Source organism: Camelus dromedarius, chromosome 24 (assembly GCF_036321535.1).
Source record: "Camelus dromedarius isolate mCamDro1 chromosome 24, mCamDro1.pat, whole genome shotgun sequence".
NCBI classification, from domain to species: Eukaryota; Metazoa; Chordata; class Mammalia; order Artiodactyla; family Camelidae; genus Camelus; species Camelus dromedarius.
The window spans coordinates 27903754-27919600 of NC_087459.1; the positions used below are offsets into that span (position 1 = coordinate 27903754).

Sequence of the window (15847 nt, forward strand, 5' to 3'; positions counted from 1 at the left end):
CGCGGAGGCCCCGCAGAGGCTGCGTGCGCGTCTCGGGGCTGAGTGAGCCCATCTGCTGGCCGTGGGGGCAGTGGGCTCCCAGATAGTTTGACCGCTGCTCCCCGGGCCAGCTCGCTCGGAGCAGGAGAGTGGAGGGGGGCAGCTTCTTCCCAGGTGTGCGACCTCCATGCCAGCCCTCACACGGCGCTCAGACTGGCGGTCCAGTGCAAACCCGGCCAGACTGCCAGCCTGTCTTGCTGCACCTCAGTTGCCAAGGAGGTGCACAGGCCTGGTGGCCTGCCTCCCAAGAGCTGGTGGGGGGCCTCTACCCTGATGGGCTGGGCCTTAGGGCAGGCTGGCCCCCAGTGGAGCCTGCAAGATGTTCTGCCCACAGAGGGTTCCGTTTGAGCTCCATCCAGGGAACGTCCTCTGGGTTGCTCCTGCAAGACTTGTGCAGAACCTGCCTGTACTGTGTCCCCAGCAACCTGGGAGGGGCAGCAGGGGCTGGAAAGAGGGTCCAGCAGGTTCTCAGGGGGCCGAGTGAGGAGTCTCTGGCCTTAGTCCTGTCCCATCTCGCCCTGCTGGGCCTCACCCACCCCTCACCTTCCCAGAGGTGTCTGGGTCAGGACAGTCTCCTCTCAGCAGGCTGGCTGGGCTCACTGGGGAAATGGTCTAGTAAAGGAGAGATTTCCTACAAAGGGGCCTCTACCTCCGTGGGCAACTGTTACAAAACAGGATACTTGGGACCTTGTCTTGAGTGCCACTAGGCCATGGGCAGGATCTGTGTGTTTCTGCCACCCACCAGGACACCTGGCCGCCTCCCCCCAGAGCCCAGGCCCTTGGGGCAGAGAAAGCCCATGGGACCAGAGCTCTGGCGGCCCCTCCAGGAGGATGTGCAGGCCTTCAAGCTGCCCCTGTCCAGAGGGCTCTGCTGGCACTCGGCCACACACCAGCTGCCCCTTGCTGTTTCCGGAAAGGGAGCACCCTGCTAGGCAGGGGAGGCGGGCAGAGGCGCTCGGATCTCTCGGGGGCCCACTTGGCAGGAGCCTCTGGGTGTGTCTGGGTCCGAAAGCCCTGCCTGTCCATTCCAGAGAAGTCTGCCCCCCTCACCTCGGAAGCCTGTTAGGTCACTGGTGACCAGTGATTAGGGAGAGGGGCTTCTGAGCGTCACCTCCCTCCACAGCGTTCCATTGATAGCAGAGTGAGTGATGCATAGTTGGACTTGTTTTATTCAGTTTAATCCAGGGCGACTGTTTTAAAAATCCATACACGGGACGGGGTGTGCATACCACACATGGTCTCCTCGACGCCGTGCATGATGAATTGATCAGCACAAGACAGGGAACAGCTGCAGATGAGCCCTGATCCACTCAGGCTCACACGGTGTTATCCTCAACAGACCTTCCTAGAAGACACTGAAATACATTCTGCCCTGGCAGTTTGTCTAAAATAGAAACCCTTGAGTTTTGAAACTTCTGGTCAGGTACTAAATGGAGACCGTGTTCCACTTTGGAAAGGGCCTCAGCGTATGTGCGGGCATTTGTGTTAGGAGCACCAGGAAGGCTCAGAGGAGAGTTGGGCAAGCCTGCGCTGGCTCTGACGTGGCCCATGGCGCCTCTCACCGTGGAGAGGCCACTGTACTTGGAACCCCCTTCGCAGTCAGGTTAAACCTCCAGAAACCAAGTCTCTAGCCTGTGATTTGCCCTCCTCCTCCCCAGACTTCCCTGCTGAGGTGTTGCCGCAGCTCCGAGTAGCAGCTTGTTCTCCAGCCCCAGAGGAAGCTCTGGGGCCGCCCTGAGGTTGTACCCCCCGGTCGCCAATCCCCAGGCCCACAGTCCCCTCTGTTCCCGCAGAAATTCTCTTTGCCCCATGCCTCTAGGAACTAGCAAGGCTGGGGCTGAGAAAGTACGCTGGATGAAAAGAATAAGAATGTTATTCTCCTAATCAGTGTCTGAAATGTGATACGTGGCATCTTTCCTACCCATGCGGCACTGGTAGCGGGCACCTAGTGTCTGACCCTGGACCAAGCTGGCCTCTAGCTCATCACTCCTTGGGTCTGGAACATGGGGCAGCGGCACCAGACGGCCTGGGAAAGTGGGCAGAAGTGGGCCTAACAAGGCCCCTCTCAAAAGGTTCAGGCCAGAGGAACGGCCTGCTGCCCCTCCCAGCTGTGGGGAGGAGCCAGCCTGTCTTGTCTCTGCCAGGACACAAACTGCCTGTCTTGCAGTGATGCTGACATTCTTGTGCAAAGCAAACACATACTAAACCAGACGAGCCTTTTCAACAAGGCTTCGGGAGAGGAGAGACGTGCGCTGGGGAGCAAGCAAGTCACGACAGACGTCTGCAGAGGATGCGAGGGACATGCCCTTTGGGAGATGCCCAGGCTCTTCTCCAGCCCTGCAGGACACGATGTCTGGGCTCCTTGTAAATGCCATGACTTACACCGGTGATTCTCAGCATTTCAGAGTTACATGTCAAAGTTAATGTTCCCAATAGTATGTCATGGTCCCAGAAACCCCAGCCAGGCCAGCCAGGATTTCTTGGCACAGACAATGTAGACCCTACAGAGACATTAGGCTGTGGATAGAAATGCCATCACAGCATTAAGTCCAATGACTGGAAACAAAAGGAAAGGCACTCTCCTCTGGTGGCTGCTGGCCAACGTGGTAAAATGTGGTTCCTAAAAGTAGCTCAGGGCGCGGCAAGTTCACACAAGCTGAGCTGTAGTGTGTACGTGTTCCGCCCAAGAACATGGGCTCGGGTCTACCAGATGCCTTTCTTGAAAACACCAAAACCCAGGCTGCTTGTGGCTGCCTAACAGTGTCACGGGCCTGTGCACACGGCCTGGGGCCCAGGAAGGGAGCACTGCGCGGGGCCTCAACTCCCCTGCCATTGTTCTGCGTCACTGTGGGTGTGACTTGCATTTGGCCAGGGCTGGCCCCTGACACCACCACCCACGGACCAGGCCAGGCCAGGCCATGGCCTTGTCTGGACAGGAGGTCCCCCAGGCTGCCCCCTCCCTGCTGCCTGGGACCACAGCAGCAGGGAGATGGGCAGGCTCTGCAACCTGAGGGAGTGTCCTGGCCTGCGGCCGCGGCCCAGAGGGGCAGCTGACTAGGCTCAGGGCATTCTGTGACCAAGAGGTGGAGGCCACTGGACTGTGGGCCCTTTCCTTGACCTGGTAGCCTTTCTAGGTCAATGTGGCCAGGGCTCTAGGCTGGTTGGGGAGAGAGAATTTGAGCACAGTGTGCTTCAGAGCACTGCCTCAGTTAACAGCCACCTCAAGTAGGCGCCTCAGCCAGGATGCATGCCTCCCTGACCCTGCAGGCCTCCACCCTTGGATGTCTCCCCCAGGGCCTGCCAAGTCTGCCGCCGGCTGAGCACCCACCGCACCTGTGGGCCTGACCTGTGCCCTAGGCTCCTGCCTTCCCCCAACAAGCTAGGTTCTCAGGGGCCAGGAGGGAAGCACCAGGCCAAGCTGTCATCCTGCACCGTATAATCACAGCAGGGTGGTGCCGTCAGACATGCCCCTGGCTGCCACAGCCCAGCTCAGGTGTCATGGGGCAATCCCTTCCCTGCACTCACAGCAGTGCTCTGACTCTCCAGGCCTCTGCCAGCCTCCCTGGCCCAGTGGCCACTCACTCCAGGTCCCAGAGGTGACCCCTGACCACCTGGTGGTACTCGGAGCCTGGTCTCCTATCTTAGGAAGTCCCCAGGGCCAGAGACTTGGCCTTTCTTTGCCCTGAGCTCTTAGCAACAGGGTTGCTCATTTAGCTAAGGATTTCCACCTTCCGCAGGAAAATGATCCGGGTTTGACAGCATTAAGACAGAAGTTAACTTTGGTCTGGAACTGTCTGGCAGTGTCTAGGCAGCCTTGTCAGCAATCTGCGTTTCTCTGCATTTCTGAAATTCCCCATCAGGCGGGCACTTTCTGGTCCCTCTGGATGCCGTACTGGCCCTGCCCAGGAGCACACGCTCACACCACCTGCAGGCCACGCTCGTGCCCATCCAGCTGCACCTTGAGCTTGTGCAGCTCCTCAATCTCGCGGTTGTGCCGTTCAGTTTTGTGGCGCACCAGCGAGCGGTAGAAATGGATGGTGAAGACCACGAAGATGAGACCCACAGGCACCATGATGATGGTGGAGACCAAGGCAGCCTGCCAGCCCGTGTGGCCGCCGGGGCCGGGCGGGGGGCCGGGCTGGTGGCGTGCATCCACTGGCAGAAACTTGATCCAGCAGAGCAGCACCACCTCGGCCAGGAAAAGCAGGATGCCCAGCACGGTGGAGAAGCCCCAGGCCAGCTCAATGTAGGGGTGCATGCGTTCGTGCGGTGACTCGCTGATAGAGTTGAGATTGTGGATGTTGCTCACCGCCTCCACGTTGGGCAGGATGCACGTACTGATGAGCAGGGCGAACAGGTGCACGGCCACCAGTACCGTGGTGCAGGCGCTGAAGGCGATAAGCAGTGGCCGCGGGTACTGGTACTGCGTCTCCAGCTGTACCTCCACCATGGCTACCTGCAAGGCAGAGGGATGCTGGGCTAGGGCATCCTCCTTACCATTCAAATTCTAAGGAGAAATCTAAAAAGTACAGAAGAGACTAAAGAAGCACTGGGTGGGGTGGGGATCACAGCCTGGGTACCGAGCTCTGGCCCTGGGCAGAGGCCACACTCTCCTGGGAACATGCGGCTCCAGTGTTGATATCAGAGTCAGGCTGCAGTGGGGCTTAGCTGCAAAGCAACTGCTGATTTTTCAAAAAATAAAAACTGACCTTTCAAGAGGTTAAAAAAAATGTAGTAACACAGGCTCCTCATAGTCCTCAGACTCAGAGCTGCGCACCCGCATGGCCTCACCCAGGCCACACACAGGGTGCCTCTCAGCAGAGACCAAAAGCTGGAGGGAGAAGCCAGGAAGGGGGCCGGGCTGGAAGAAGGGAGCTGAATCATCAGCGGCAGTCACAGGAGGCCAACAGGCAATGGATAAGTCAAGAAACAGCAGTTCCAGAATATTATTAGAAATGTGGAGACGTAGGAGCTGCAGGTGGCTGCCCCCTGGGGGTGGGAATGCGGGGTGCTGGGGTTCATTACAAGCCCCTGCAGTACTTAATTTTTAAACTGTGTGCGAGTATTAACTTTGATAAAATAAAAATGACTTTTAAATGAAAGGGAATAAAAGGCCTACAGAAGGACCAGAAGCCCCAGCTTACCTCTGAGGCAGTGAGTGTCTATAGACATTTAGGCCAGGACCTGCTCACCACAAGCCCTAAGGGGCTTTCCAAGTCCAGACTGGGAACCATGCCCCCACCATGCTTCCCTGGGTCACAGCCAGTCCACTCGGGATGGCTCCCCTGCGGCCCACACCCCACCCCAGCTCTGTGGACCAGCCTGAGTGGCGGGTGTAGTCCAGGCTCACCAAGGACCTTCTCCCAGGCACCCAAAGGTCAGAAACCAGACCCATCAGGAAGGGGCAGCGGGGAGGCAGAAAGAAACCAGAGGAAAGCTTTTCCACTCACTCTGTTTGTCTCCTAGATCTGAACAAGAAAGAAGAGTTCATAACTTCTAGCAACGACTGCTTCTTAGAGTGAAAACCTCATCCCTTCACCCCATCTTCAGTGGAGATGGAATGTTTGGTAGGTAAAAAGAAGCTATGGCATTCCTAGTGGACCACGGCTGAGCAGAAACTCAGCAGTGATCACTGCTCCAAAGAGAGCAGCCACAGTACTGAGTTGAGGGGTGGTCCTTTCTCAGTGACCCTGTGGGCTGGGTAGGCTCCTGGGACCACAAAGGATGTGACACAACAAAAAAGGATGTCGAAAACCTCAGGGGCACAGAGATAGGAAACAAAGACGATTAAGGCCTACAAGGAAAGCAGTTTTTGTTCCGCTTCAAGAGGAGAAAAGGCCAAAAGGCCATTTTTCTGTGTGTTTATGCAAAGATTTTATGAGGGGGTCTCGGATCACTGTGCTAGGGGAAGGATAAATATGAAGAAATAAGCTTTAAAAAAAGAAAAATAAATAAGCTTAAGGTCAGGCATAAGCATCTTTTGTTGGACAAAGGAACAGCTTTGCAATTCTAATTAGGGAATATATATTATAAAGAGGGGGCTCCCCCTGGAGAACGGCCCGTTTTCATTTTTCCACGTCCCTGCCCTTATTCCGTTGTGGTTTCCATAGTGGACGTACTAACTGACGATCCACATTCGTCACTTCTTTCTCCCAGGGCGCTCTGCAGTCTGAATAATTATCTGATTTACTGGTGGGTCTGTTCATCTACTCAAGTGGGTGTGGCTGCTTTCCCCACCCCAGGCCGGCCCCTTGTTGTTTCCACTGCCTCCTGGTTTTCAGGCTGGATCTCGGATGTCCGTTAGGCTGTGGCAGCTCCCTGAGAGGGACCTTCTAGAAGAGGGCACAAGGGCAGTGTTTGGCTTCTGAAATGTACACCCAACAGCTTAAGGAAGCTCTTGCTGGTAAAGAGATTCCCCATAAACACTGAAGAAATGAATTACCACTCCCATCCCTGCCTCTCCATGGTCACTCTTCTCTTCTAAGAACACTTTATGCCCCTGAAGGCAGCCATTAAGTCTCAAACTACTCCAGAATTTACTCTTTGTTTTCTGACTTTAGTCACAAGGGCTTCTTTTCAAATTTTAATGAGGGGTTTTGTAGCCTTCAAACTGGGTGAGCATTTTGTTGGGAAAAACAGTGGATCCTCCCTAAATTTGGAAATCCAAATGTTTGGAAGACCAGGGTCTCAAAAGACAGCAGCAGACAGGAAGTGATCTTCGAGACCTGGGCCCCACACAGAAAGGAAGCCATTCTCCAGCACTAAGTCATGCAATACTTCTCAGAGTTAGTTTTCCAAAGTTAAAAAAATAATAATAAATACAGGCCAAAAAATGTACTGCAATACTGTAATTCTTCTATGGAGGCGAAGATAAGATCTAATTTCAAAAGTGACGTCTAAACCTTTCACACATATTACTTAAAATTAAGCTTGAGAATATATTCTCTTTTTAATGTGATAGAAACCACAGGAGGAAAATCAAGCCAAAGTTATGCCATGTGATTGAACACTTTTGTAATTATGTTTTAAAAAACAAAATGCAGACCTAAATAAGCCTTTGCTTTATAGACCTAAACCCAAATTGACTGTCTTCTAAATTTGGTGACCTCTGCCCCGCCCTGTACGAAGTAACGCCCTGATTCATTTTTCAGAGGGTGACCAGTGTCATTGACCGAGCAGGCCCTTGTCATGGGAGTGGCCACAGTGGCTCTCTCAGACAGCTTTTTATTTTCTGCATATCAATTTGACAACTGAGGCTCTGGGCTATGGAGAAACAGCAATTGTTTTCACATTAAAAAAAAATGACTTCCAGCCCAAAAGGACCTCTGAACATACAACAGAGAAAGAGGGGGTGGCCACAGTGCCACGTGTTCTCACTCTGACTACCGATATCCCCACCCTGAAGGGATGTGGGTCTGCTGGCTTTGGAGTCAGCAGGAGAGGTGGCCCTTCAGGGCATGTGGTTTTTTTCCCCTAGAGACAGACTCTAGTCCTGGGGGATGACTCAGAAGGAAAGTACATCCAGGCAGCTGGAGTCAGGCCAGAGGCTCTGCTTTGTCACCCCAGAGACGACATTCAGGGAGCATCTGTGGCCCTGGCTGAGCTACACTGAGCAAACCCAATTAATCCCACAGTTCCTGCTCAAGTTTCCAAACTTTTGGGTGGTACCTGAGATGGGCAGATGTGGGTACTTACCCTGAGGAAACCCTGTACGCTGAAGTTATTTTAATTACTCCACTAACTTCCTCGCCTAGTAAATACTTTATGTGAATGTGGGAGTGGGCTTTCTGAGGGCTGTGGGGCTTGGAGACCCCCCTGAATGCCCCAGGTAACCCCTCCAGTGGACAAAGTAGTCCCCTTGGAGGAGCTGCGACACTGGCAGCGACTTCCAAATGGTCCATCTGGCTGCTAGCAGGGCCTGGAGGGAGTGATTTGCTCCCGGACGTATCACAGGATTTCAATTAGCAAGAGCCCGTTTTACAGCCGTGCTTCCCACCACGTGTTTGCACTCACCATGGCAAAGCCCGAGAGGAGGGCGGAGGTCCGGCTGGAGGCCTTCAGCTTGGCCCTGCTCAGGTAGAGCTTCCTCCAGGAAAGGGCCTGCACGGAGTGGTGGTTGGAGGTGACCAGTTCCAGGTAGCTGCGGCGGACCCAGTCCCGGTAATCCATGCCCTTGTGGCCGGGCTCAGAGCAGGCAGGAGTGGAGGGGTCCACAGGCACGTTGAGCTCGGCACTCATGGTGGGAGCCAGGCTGGGGGCAGGAGAGACACACTCAGGCATCCCAAAGGGTTCCCAGGGCCCAGAAAAGCCAGAATTCAAGTCTCTTTAACCTCCCCCAGGGTCCACTGTATACACCCTATGCAGGGGTCATGGAATCCAGGGATGGGTGAGTGTGGGGCCCTGGCCTCTGGAATGTGGGGACCACCTGCAGGAGAGGAGGGTCAGGAGTGCACCTCCAGGAACCACTGCAGCATCCAATGTTCCTCCACAAAGCTGGAATCCAGCCTTCCATCCCAGGCACAGACAGACTCCAACTGAGTGTGGCTCTGGGGGTGAATGGAATTCCAACGTTAGCCAAAAGCACCTAAGGAATCCTCTGATGTGCACTTACCTTCACGGAATAGGAAGCTGTAGCGTTTAAGAAAATTCTAGGACTGAAAGCTTCTAGATTTGACCCCGCTGTGTTATCCTGAGTATGACACCTGACCTTTTCAACCTGCTCACCTTCACATGGAGACATCCCCACCCTACAGGGTTCTTAAACCAAATAACCAACCGCAAAACTCAAAACTGCTTTCCAGCGTCCAGGTAGCTGGCATCAACATGAAATCATTTCCAAGCAGCTGCTAGTCTCTCAAATCCCACTTAGATTTTAATTAGTACGGTTCAGCCTGAAAAATACCTGGTTTATATAACTAAAGTCAGGCCATATCCAGGCTGCAATGGAAACCTTTAGCAAAGTGAAAAGCTAAATTGACCAACTGACATGAGCATGTGTTTTCAGAGAAATGAAGGCTGGAGACCCCTCGAGTTGTCCCAGGTAGATATCTAGTTTGCCAATAACACAGAATGAAGATCAGAAAGGCTGATCTGTTGAGATTTGTGAATTTAAGCCCAGATCTCCACTAATCCAAATAGGGGATTGGAGGTCTCATGTGGCCCAAGGAGCTGGCCGGTGCGGCAGCACGCAGGATCAGCTCTAATTAATCTGTAGGGCAGGCTTCAAGGGCACAAGCACCTCACATCTCACTTGGCATCAGATATTAACTTGTACATTCAGGCCCGCATAGGCCCGGTGAAAAGCCTACTTAAGGCTATTACAAACAGATCAGTGTTCCAAGGTCCCAGGGAGCATGGCTGGGGGTGGGTAGGCGGGGTAGGGGTGTTTCCCAGGGTCAGCGGCTTATGAAATGCCCCACACCTGATCCATCCATGCCAATTCCTCAAAGGATTCTCTAGGGAGGTCCTGGAGGCGGGGAAGGGCTCCCTCTTTTGGGGTGACTTCTTCTTGGTTTTCTACCAGGCTTTGGAGGCACAGCTTTTACTGGCCAGCAGGGCCCTGGGGTACAGTTCTGTCCTGTTCCATTTCTGCCCAGGGATGCCAATTACAAGAGGGCTGACTTGGGAACCTTGGTTACCCCTCCCTCACCCTCGACTGCAGCCAGCAGTACTGCTTTCTAGCACTTCAATCATAGGAACGTCCCTTCCCTTGGGGAGAATTCAGAGAAATGTTCACTAACCAATCTACTGGTTAGCACCAAGTAATTTAGAATGGCATCATTTGGAAATGCATTTTTTCTCTTCCTTCCCAAACATAACAGAAGTGAGCCCACAGGTATGATGAAGACACGGTACAGCGTGTGGAGGGGTGAAAGGCACAACCTTTGCCCCCTCAGAGGATCTGTCTCTCCATCCTGCATCCAATAGCTGCTTACTGGGCCTTAAGGTAAGACTGCATTTGGTACCTAAGTATCAAAGAGGAGAGGTGAGAATCCTGTGAGTTCCTTTAAGAAACTCACTGTCCAGTGGGGGAGTGAGATGAGGGGGTGGTTCTCATCCAATACACTAAATGCTGCTTTAGTGGAGGGAGTGTGAGGGTTGAAGGAGTAAGGGAGGGGCTGGCTGCCTCTACTCTGAGGGAGCCAGGATAGGGACAAGGACATGGGTAGTGAAGGTGGCACTGGCAAAGAGGAACCCTCCCTCAAAGACAAGATGCTGCCCACATGGGAGGGTTCTGAGAGGCAGGGGGACACGGCAGGAAAGCAGCTGCAGCAGGGGTTCAGGGAAATGGGGGGTGGAAAGTAAGATGCAGGGAGTATGTGGAGCCCAGGCAGTGTGATTGTGCTGGACTTGGATCTGGTGGTGCCCGGGGCTTGTAAGTCAGGGAGCAATCTGGGGTCAGTCTGGTCTGTGTGCCCACTGAAATGGTTGGCTGACTGGGAAGGTCAGGAGGGCCTGGCGGCCTCTGAAGGGAAGCACGGGGACAATCAGTGAGCATGCTGAGCTCAAGTTGGAGAGTACAGATGGAGAGTGTGATGGGCAGTGAGGGCTGATGGTGGCGTCTGGGTCATGGTGGCCTCTGAGCAGCGGCTGGGGCAGCCTCAGCTCTGCAGATGTCCTCAGAGTGGCAGGCATTGGGAAGGAAGGGCTGTCTGCTTGCAGCCTGGGTCTTGAGGTCAGCCTATGCGTCCTGAAGACGGAAAAGCCGCTTCCTGCAGAGGGAGCAGCCCAGACAGGATTCAAATCCATCCTCACCCTTCCAGCACCCGCGTCCTACCTTGGTCCAGGCCTCCTCCCCCTGCCGCAGGGAGAGGCAGAGTCTGGTACTCACACTCCACGGCTGGGCTCAGGCAGGGGGTGGGGCGGGACAAGATGGAGCCCGACATTTCTGTCAGGTGGCAGAGGCGCCAAAGGATGCGCTTGTGGGGGGTTTTGGTTTTGTTTTTATATAAGGGGCAGTCAGAGAAAAGAGATCTTGTAGAATAGCGTTGACGCTCTCTAACGATTAGCTACTCTCCTTGGCAGGGTTGTTGAAAGCATTTCCAGGGGGTAGGTTTTGGGGTTTGCCTGTCTTAACTTCCTTTAAACATCTGGGGCACGAGCAATGGCGAGTGCCACGCAAAAACGGCCGTTTCTGACTCTCTTTTTGTCTCACCGTGCGGGGCAGGGGCCCAGCAGCACCCCCTCCCCGGGATCTCCCGGAGGAGTCCACCTGCATCCCTGTGCCTTCCCCTCGGGAAGCCCCAGCAGCCGCAGGACCCACACTCGGCCCTTGCCCCCGATATCCGAGTCCTCTCGGCGCCGCACCCGCCCGGAGATCCCGCCGGGCCGGGGTTACCTGGTTGCCTCCCAACTCGGCAGCCGTCGCGTCCCAAGCCTGCCCAGGAGGAAGCCCATCCCCTCCCTCGTCGAGTCTCCCTGGTGCAATTCCGGTCCTCCCTCGCCGGGGTGGGGATCCCACTGCCCCCGCCAGACCCCCCACGGCGAGCACTCACCGAGCTGCGCTGCCCGCCCGGCCCGGCTCCAGTTCCGGCTCGGGCTCGCGGCAGGCGGCGCTGGTGTGGCCGTGTGGCCGTGTGGCCCTGTGGCCCCGTGGCCCGGCTGGGGCGCCGAGCACGGCCCCCTCCCTCCTTCGGCCCGTCCCGCGGGGTCCCCCCCAACCCCGCCCCCGCCGGCTGACCCGCCCCCGCCGGCCCACCGCAGCCGCTGCCCGGGCAACGGCGCGCTGCCGTCACGTGACCTGTCTGCGGGGGTGGGTGGGGGCCACGGGCCACGTGACCAGGTGGCTCGGAGGGGCGGGGCTCAAGGCCCCTCTGGAGGGGGAGCCCAGGGGTCCCTGCGGTGTGGATGCAGCTCCTACCAGGACCACCCCGGGCCGCGGGCTGGGATGTGAATACCCGCCAAGGATGCACATCTCTTTTGTTTCTCGGTGCGCCGCGGGTAGTAATGAGCAGCGATCGGCGCCGCAGAGGCGAGGAGAGGCGAGGCGGAAGCCTGGGCATCCCTCGCTGTCTCGTCACACGGGCGCCGGCGCGACAGAACAGGGAGGCTGTGCTTTCTCTGCACCCTGGGTCTGGCCAGCACGTTCAGGGCAGGGTGAGCCCTACTCTGCCAGAGGTGTGTGGATCTGAGTGCAGAATGGGAGCACGGGGTTCCCAGGGTGAACTCAGGAGGATGCCCAGGACTGGTCACTGACTCTGTGGAGGGGTGGGATCCTGTTATCAGGCTGCAGGGCGGGCAGTGGGTGATGTGGGAAGAAAGGGGTGTAGGGGAGGCTCTCTTTGGGAAGGGTTCGGGCGGCGACGCCCGAGTTTGCCAGGTGCACAGTGGCACTAGTCAGAGCGTTCACTGGAGCTGGTCTCCCAGACTGCACCCCCACCCACAGACCCAGTGAGACCTGCAGGGTCCTAACCCGGCTGCGGCAAGTTTGGCGTACCGAGAGCGGTGGGGGAGAGTGTTTCTGCCGTACCTCCGGCTCCTTCCATTCGCAGGGAACCTCTCACCGGCAACGGTGAACTCTCCGATCTTACAACCCAGACATTCAGACAGGGACGTTCTTTTCAGGAAGTGCACATGAATTAATTCAGTAAGAAGCGAGATGGGTTCATTATCAACCTGCCTATGCCAGACGGCCCCTCAGAGTCCTTCCTGCGTGCCCTACATAGGATTTTTCCATCTGTTACAACAGCATTGGACCGTGACACATTTATCCCAACGAAAGAAAAAAAGAAAAATTCCACTTGTGTCAGACAATCCAAGTTTTCTGACATTGGAAGAGTAAATGTTAGCAGATGTCAGGCCAAACCCATTTATACTTCAAGACACATTTTCGGGGCCAGTGCTGAGAGCTGGAATGTTACTTTTTAATCCAGTAGGACACTTAAGAGCAGACTAAGCCAGTTTCCCCCTGGTAACTGCCCTAACAAAGGGCAGAAGAAACTCCTGGGGTCTGATTACCTCCCCTTCCCCCACCATGGCTACAGGAAAGGGATCGTTGAATTTCAGGGAGCAAAGTCCTCAAAAAAAAAAAACAATCTCAGTGTGGCTTCCACACCTCCAGCTGTTCTTAAAATGGACTAGGAAACAGAAAGAAAATACTTTGTAAACTGCAGTCGTTGCATCATCGATTAACGTTCTTTCAGCAACAGTCATTTGCTTGAGTTCTCACCCTTGAACCCTGACTGCCCATCCTTTAGAAAGCTTCCTACACCAGTTGGCCATGCCTCCACCCCCAACACATTTATCCAGCATGTCTGGGCAGAAGAGAAACGAAACGTTAAGTCATAATTACCAGTGCTTTGCAAAGCTAGTTTCTTAACCAAACCCAGAAAATTACTTTCCCCACCCTGTAAGATTACAGAGGGTGATGCCACCATGTTGGAAGGTGAGAGGTTTAATGATCACAACATTGAGTTGCGGTGGGGTGGCCCCCTCAGGTGCCCAGGTCGTTGAGTGGGAGTTAGACCGAGGAGAAGGTTCAGGTAAAGGTCCACAAGTTCCAGCCGCTCAGCTGAGATGTCTGGGCTCGAGTTTATGCTGTCATTTCCTTGCCTGCTTGTCTGGGCGAGTCATTTTCCTATCCCAGGGCCCTGACTACCCCACATTTGAAAAAGACCAGTTCCGTGAGGCATATCTCAGGGGTCACCCACCTCCCAGTCTCCTTGTCACTGTGTGCACCTTCATTCAGGGAAGACCGTGGTCGTCACTTTCCTCTCTACCCCAGGTCTTATCCAGAGGATACGACGCATCAGTCCTGTCCCCTTGGCCGGTCACCCCTCTGGCTTAGCCCTCAGGATCACCCTCTGTGGAATCTTAAATTCAAATATCCCATTTCTGACCCTTTCTTCCTCACTCAGTTACCAACCCCCACCTCTTCCTCGACCCCGCAGAGACCCACTTTTCTCCCTCTCAGCCTCCTTTCTGCTTCAGCCTCCTTCCACTTCCAACCTCTCCTGCCCCACCGCTCCCCACTTCACGCCACACTTCTCAGGAGAGCTGTCATCACTTCCTCCACTTCCTCTGAGCCATCTGCAGTCTACTGACCTTGTGCTGCCAAAGCCAGATGTCTCAGCCTGTGCCCTGTCTGTTACTGGGCACCCCTTCCATCTGGAAAACCACTTCTCCTGGGATCCCATCAGACTTTTCGCCCTGGGCAGCTTCCTCTGCTGTCTGTCCCCCTACGTGTGGGTGTTTCTCAGGGTCCTGTCTGGTCCCTCTCTCTGCACTTCTTCCTGACTGGCCTCACCCACTCCCTCTTTCCCTAAAGACTCCCAAATCATCACCTACAGACCCGATCTCTTCCCAGCCTAGCAGGGCTCACTCCATGAGGATCACCTGTCCCAGGGAGGGTCCCACCACCCACCCAGCTGGTGAATCTCCAGATCTGGTGTCATTCCTGACTCCCCATCTCCCCTTCAAGTCCTGTGGGTCCTACCACCTAAAGAAATCTCCCCCCACCTTCCTCACTGGTCTCTTGTTTGAATTCAGGCCATGTCATCTCTGGTCTGGGTTACTGAGCTGCCCTCCCCTCATCCCAGAGGCCTGGGCCCCCTGCCTATGCCGCACCTGGTGCTACACCGCTCTGACCTTTTTCTTACCTGTGTCCCTGATAGCATCTGGAGCTCCTTGAAGGCGAGGACTGTGTTGTCTAACAAAGCACACTTAGGAACCCTTTGGATTTAGCACTTAGTCCTGCTCAGTAAAGATTTGTTACATTCTTGGGAATAAAAAAAAAAACGAAAACTGCCTCAGGACTGGCCCCAGGCTGATTTCTCAGAGTGTTCACCTTACTGAACTATGTTAATATACGGTGATTGTAGCTTGAATCAGTCAAGTACGTCAGTCAACATCAATTAACTTCCAAAGGGGAGAAGGAGAAAACAGGGCTGTTTCCTATGATGATGGCAAAGGAACCGGTTTCCACACAGCTCTCCTTCCATGCAGCCTGCAAAGCAGATTTAGTTATGTTCCTGTTTCCAAAAGTCAATAGAACATCACACTTCTAACTCAATTTAATAATTTTTTCTCCAAAAGATAAATGGTGAAAATAGAGGATTTAAAATGACGTTACTTTATATGCTCCAAACCAGTGTTTCACAAGGTTTGGGGAACAGGTATCCAGGGTAGTTTTCTGGGGTACCTGCTTAGAATGCGTATTCAGGGCCTGATCCCTGAAGAATCAGTGTCCTGGGCCGTGGCCGGGGTCTGGCTTTTTCGTACGGGGTCCTCCCCTGCTGTGGTACTGTGCGCAGCGAGACGGCAAACTGCAGAGACTACCCTTGGGTTCTTCCTGCTGTAGGAGCAGTTTTTCTGGTGTGAACAACTTACCTGCTTGCTTTCAGTCACTGAGATTTGCTCAGCCACCTAAGTGACATTTATTGGGCACCTATTACATCCCAAGCACTGTGCTGGCACGAGGGTTCAGCAGGGAACAGGAGAAGCATGTCCTCACTGTCATGGAGCTCCAGGGGCATGGGGGCTGCCGGTGTGGCAGGGCGCAGGTAGGTGAGCAAGGGATGGAGCTGTGGAAGAAATGAAAGAGGATGGAGGTGGGGGGTGGGGGTGGAAAGCTGAGGCGGAAGGGAGAGGCGGAGCCAGGGCGCAGTTCCTGAGGCAGGAACTGCCCCTAGGGGTGGGGCCATCGGGAGCAAGAGTGAGAGAGGGTGGGCACAGAGAGACGGAGACAGAGGCCGGATTGGCCTTCTGCTGTTATTTTAAGTGTAAGGGAAGCCATGTGGGACTTAACGCAGAAAGGTGGCAAGATCTGGTTTCTGCTTTTAAAAGATCATCCTGGCTGCTGTGTGGAGAA

General features: G+C 54.7%; 1 protein-coding gene across 3 annotated transcripts; it reads right to left on the reverse strand.

Annotated features, from left to right (window-relative positions):
* Positions 1–1190: 1190 nt before the first annotated feature.
* ORAI2 (ORAI calcium release-activated calcium modulator 2) lies at positions 1191–11678 on the reverse strand. Of its 3 annotated transcripts, none has more exons than XM_010984044.3 (3): positions 11535–11678; positions 8053–8290; positions 1191–4495 (listed from the first exon to the last, which is right to left on the reverse strand). In XM_010984044.3, exons 2-3 carry the CDS (start codon positions 8275–8277, stop codon positions 3956–3958), a joined length of 765 nt encoding a protein of 254 aa, XP_010982346.1. In that variant the 5' UTR covers positions 8278–8290; positions 11535–11678; the 3' UTR covers positions 1191–3955. The 3 variants fall into 3 exon arrangements, with proteins under 3 accessions (XP_010982346.1, XP_031288537.1, XP_064334704.1); XM_031432677.2 differs by lacking the exon at positions 11535–11678 and adding an exon at positions 11378–11510; XM_064478634.1 differs by lacking the exon at positions 11535–11678 and adding an exon at positions 8465–11337.
* Between the last annotated feature and the right edge of the window lie 4169 nt (positions 11679–15847).

Excerpts from the sequence above, each read along its gene's own strand:
- ORAI2 (XM_031432677.2), bottom strand. The coding sequence starts at position 11,436 with ATGGGCTTCCTCCTGGGCAGGCTTGGGACGCGACGGCTGCCGAGTTGG. Across the intron at positions 8,291-11,377 it reads CCGAGTTGGGAGGCAACCAG|CCTGGCTCCCACCATGAGTG; the intron begins GTAACCCCGGCC and ends TCCTGCCCCCAG. Across the intron at positions 4,496-8,052 it reads TCCTCTCGGGCTTTGCCATG|GTAGCCATGGTGGAGGTACA; the intron begins GTGAGTGCAAAC and ends TCTGCCTTGCAG.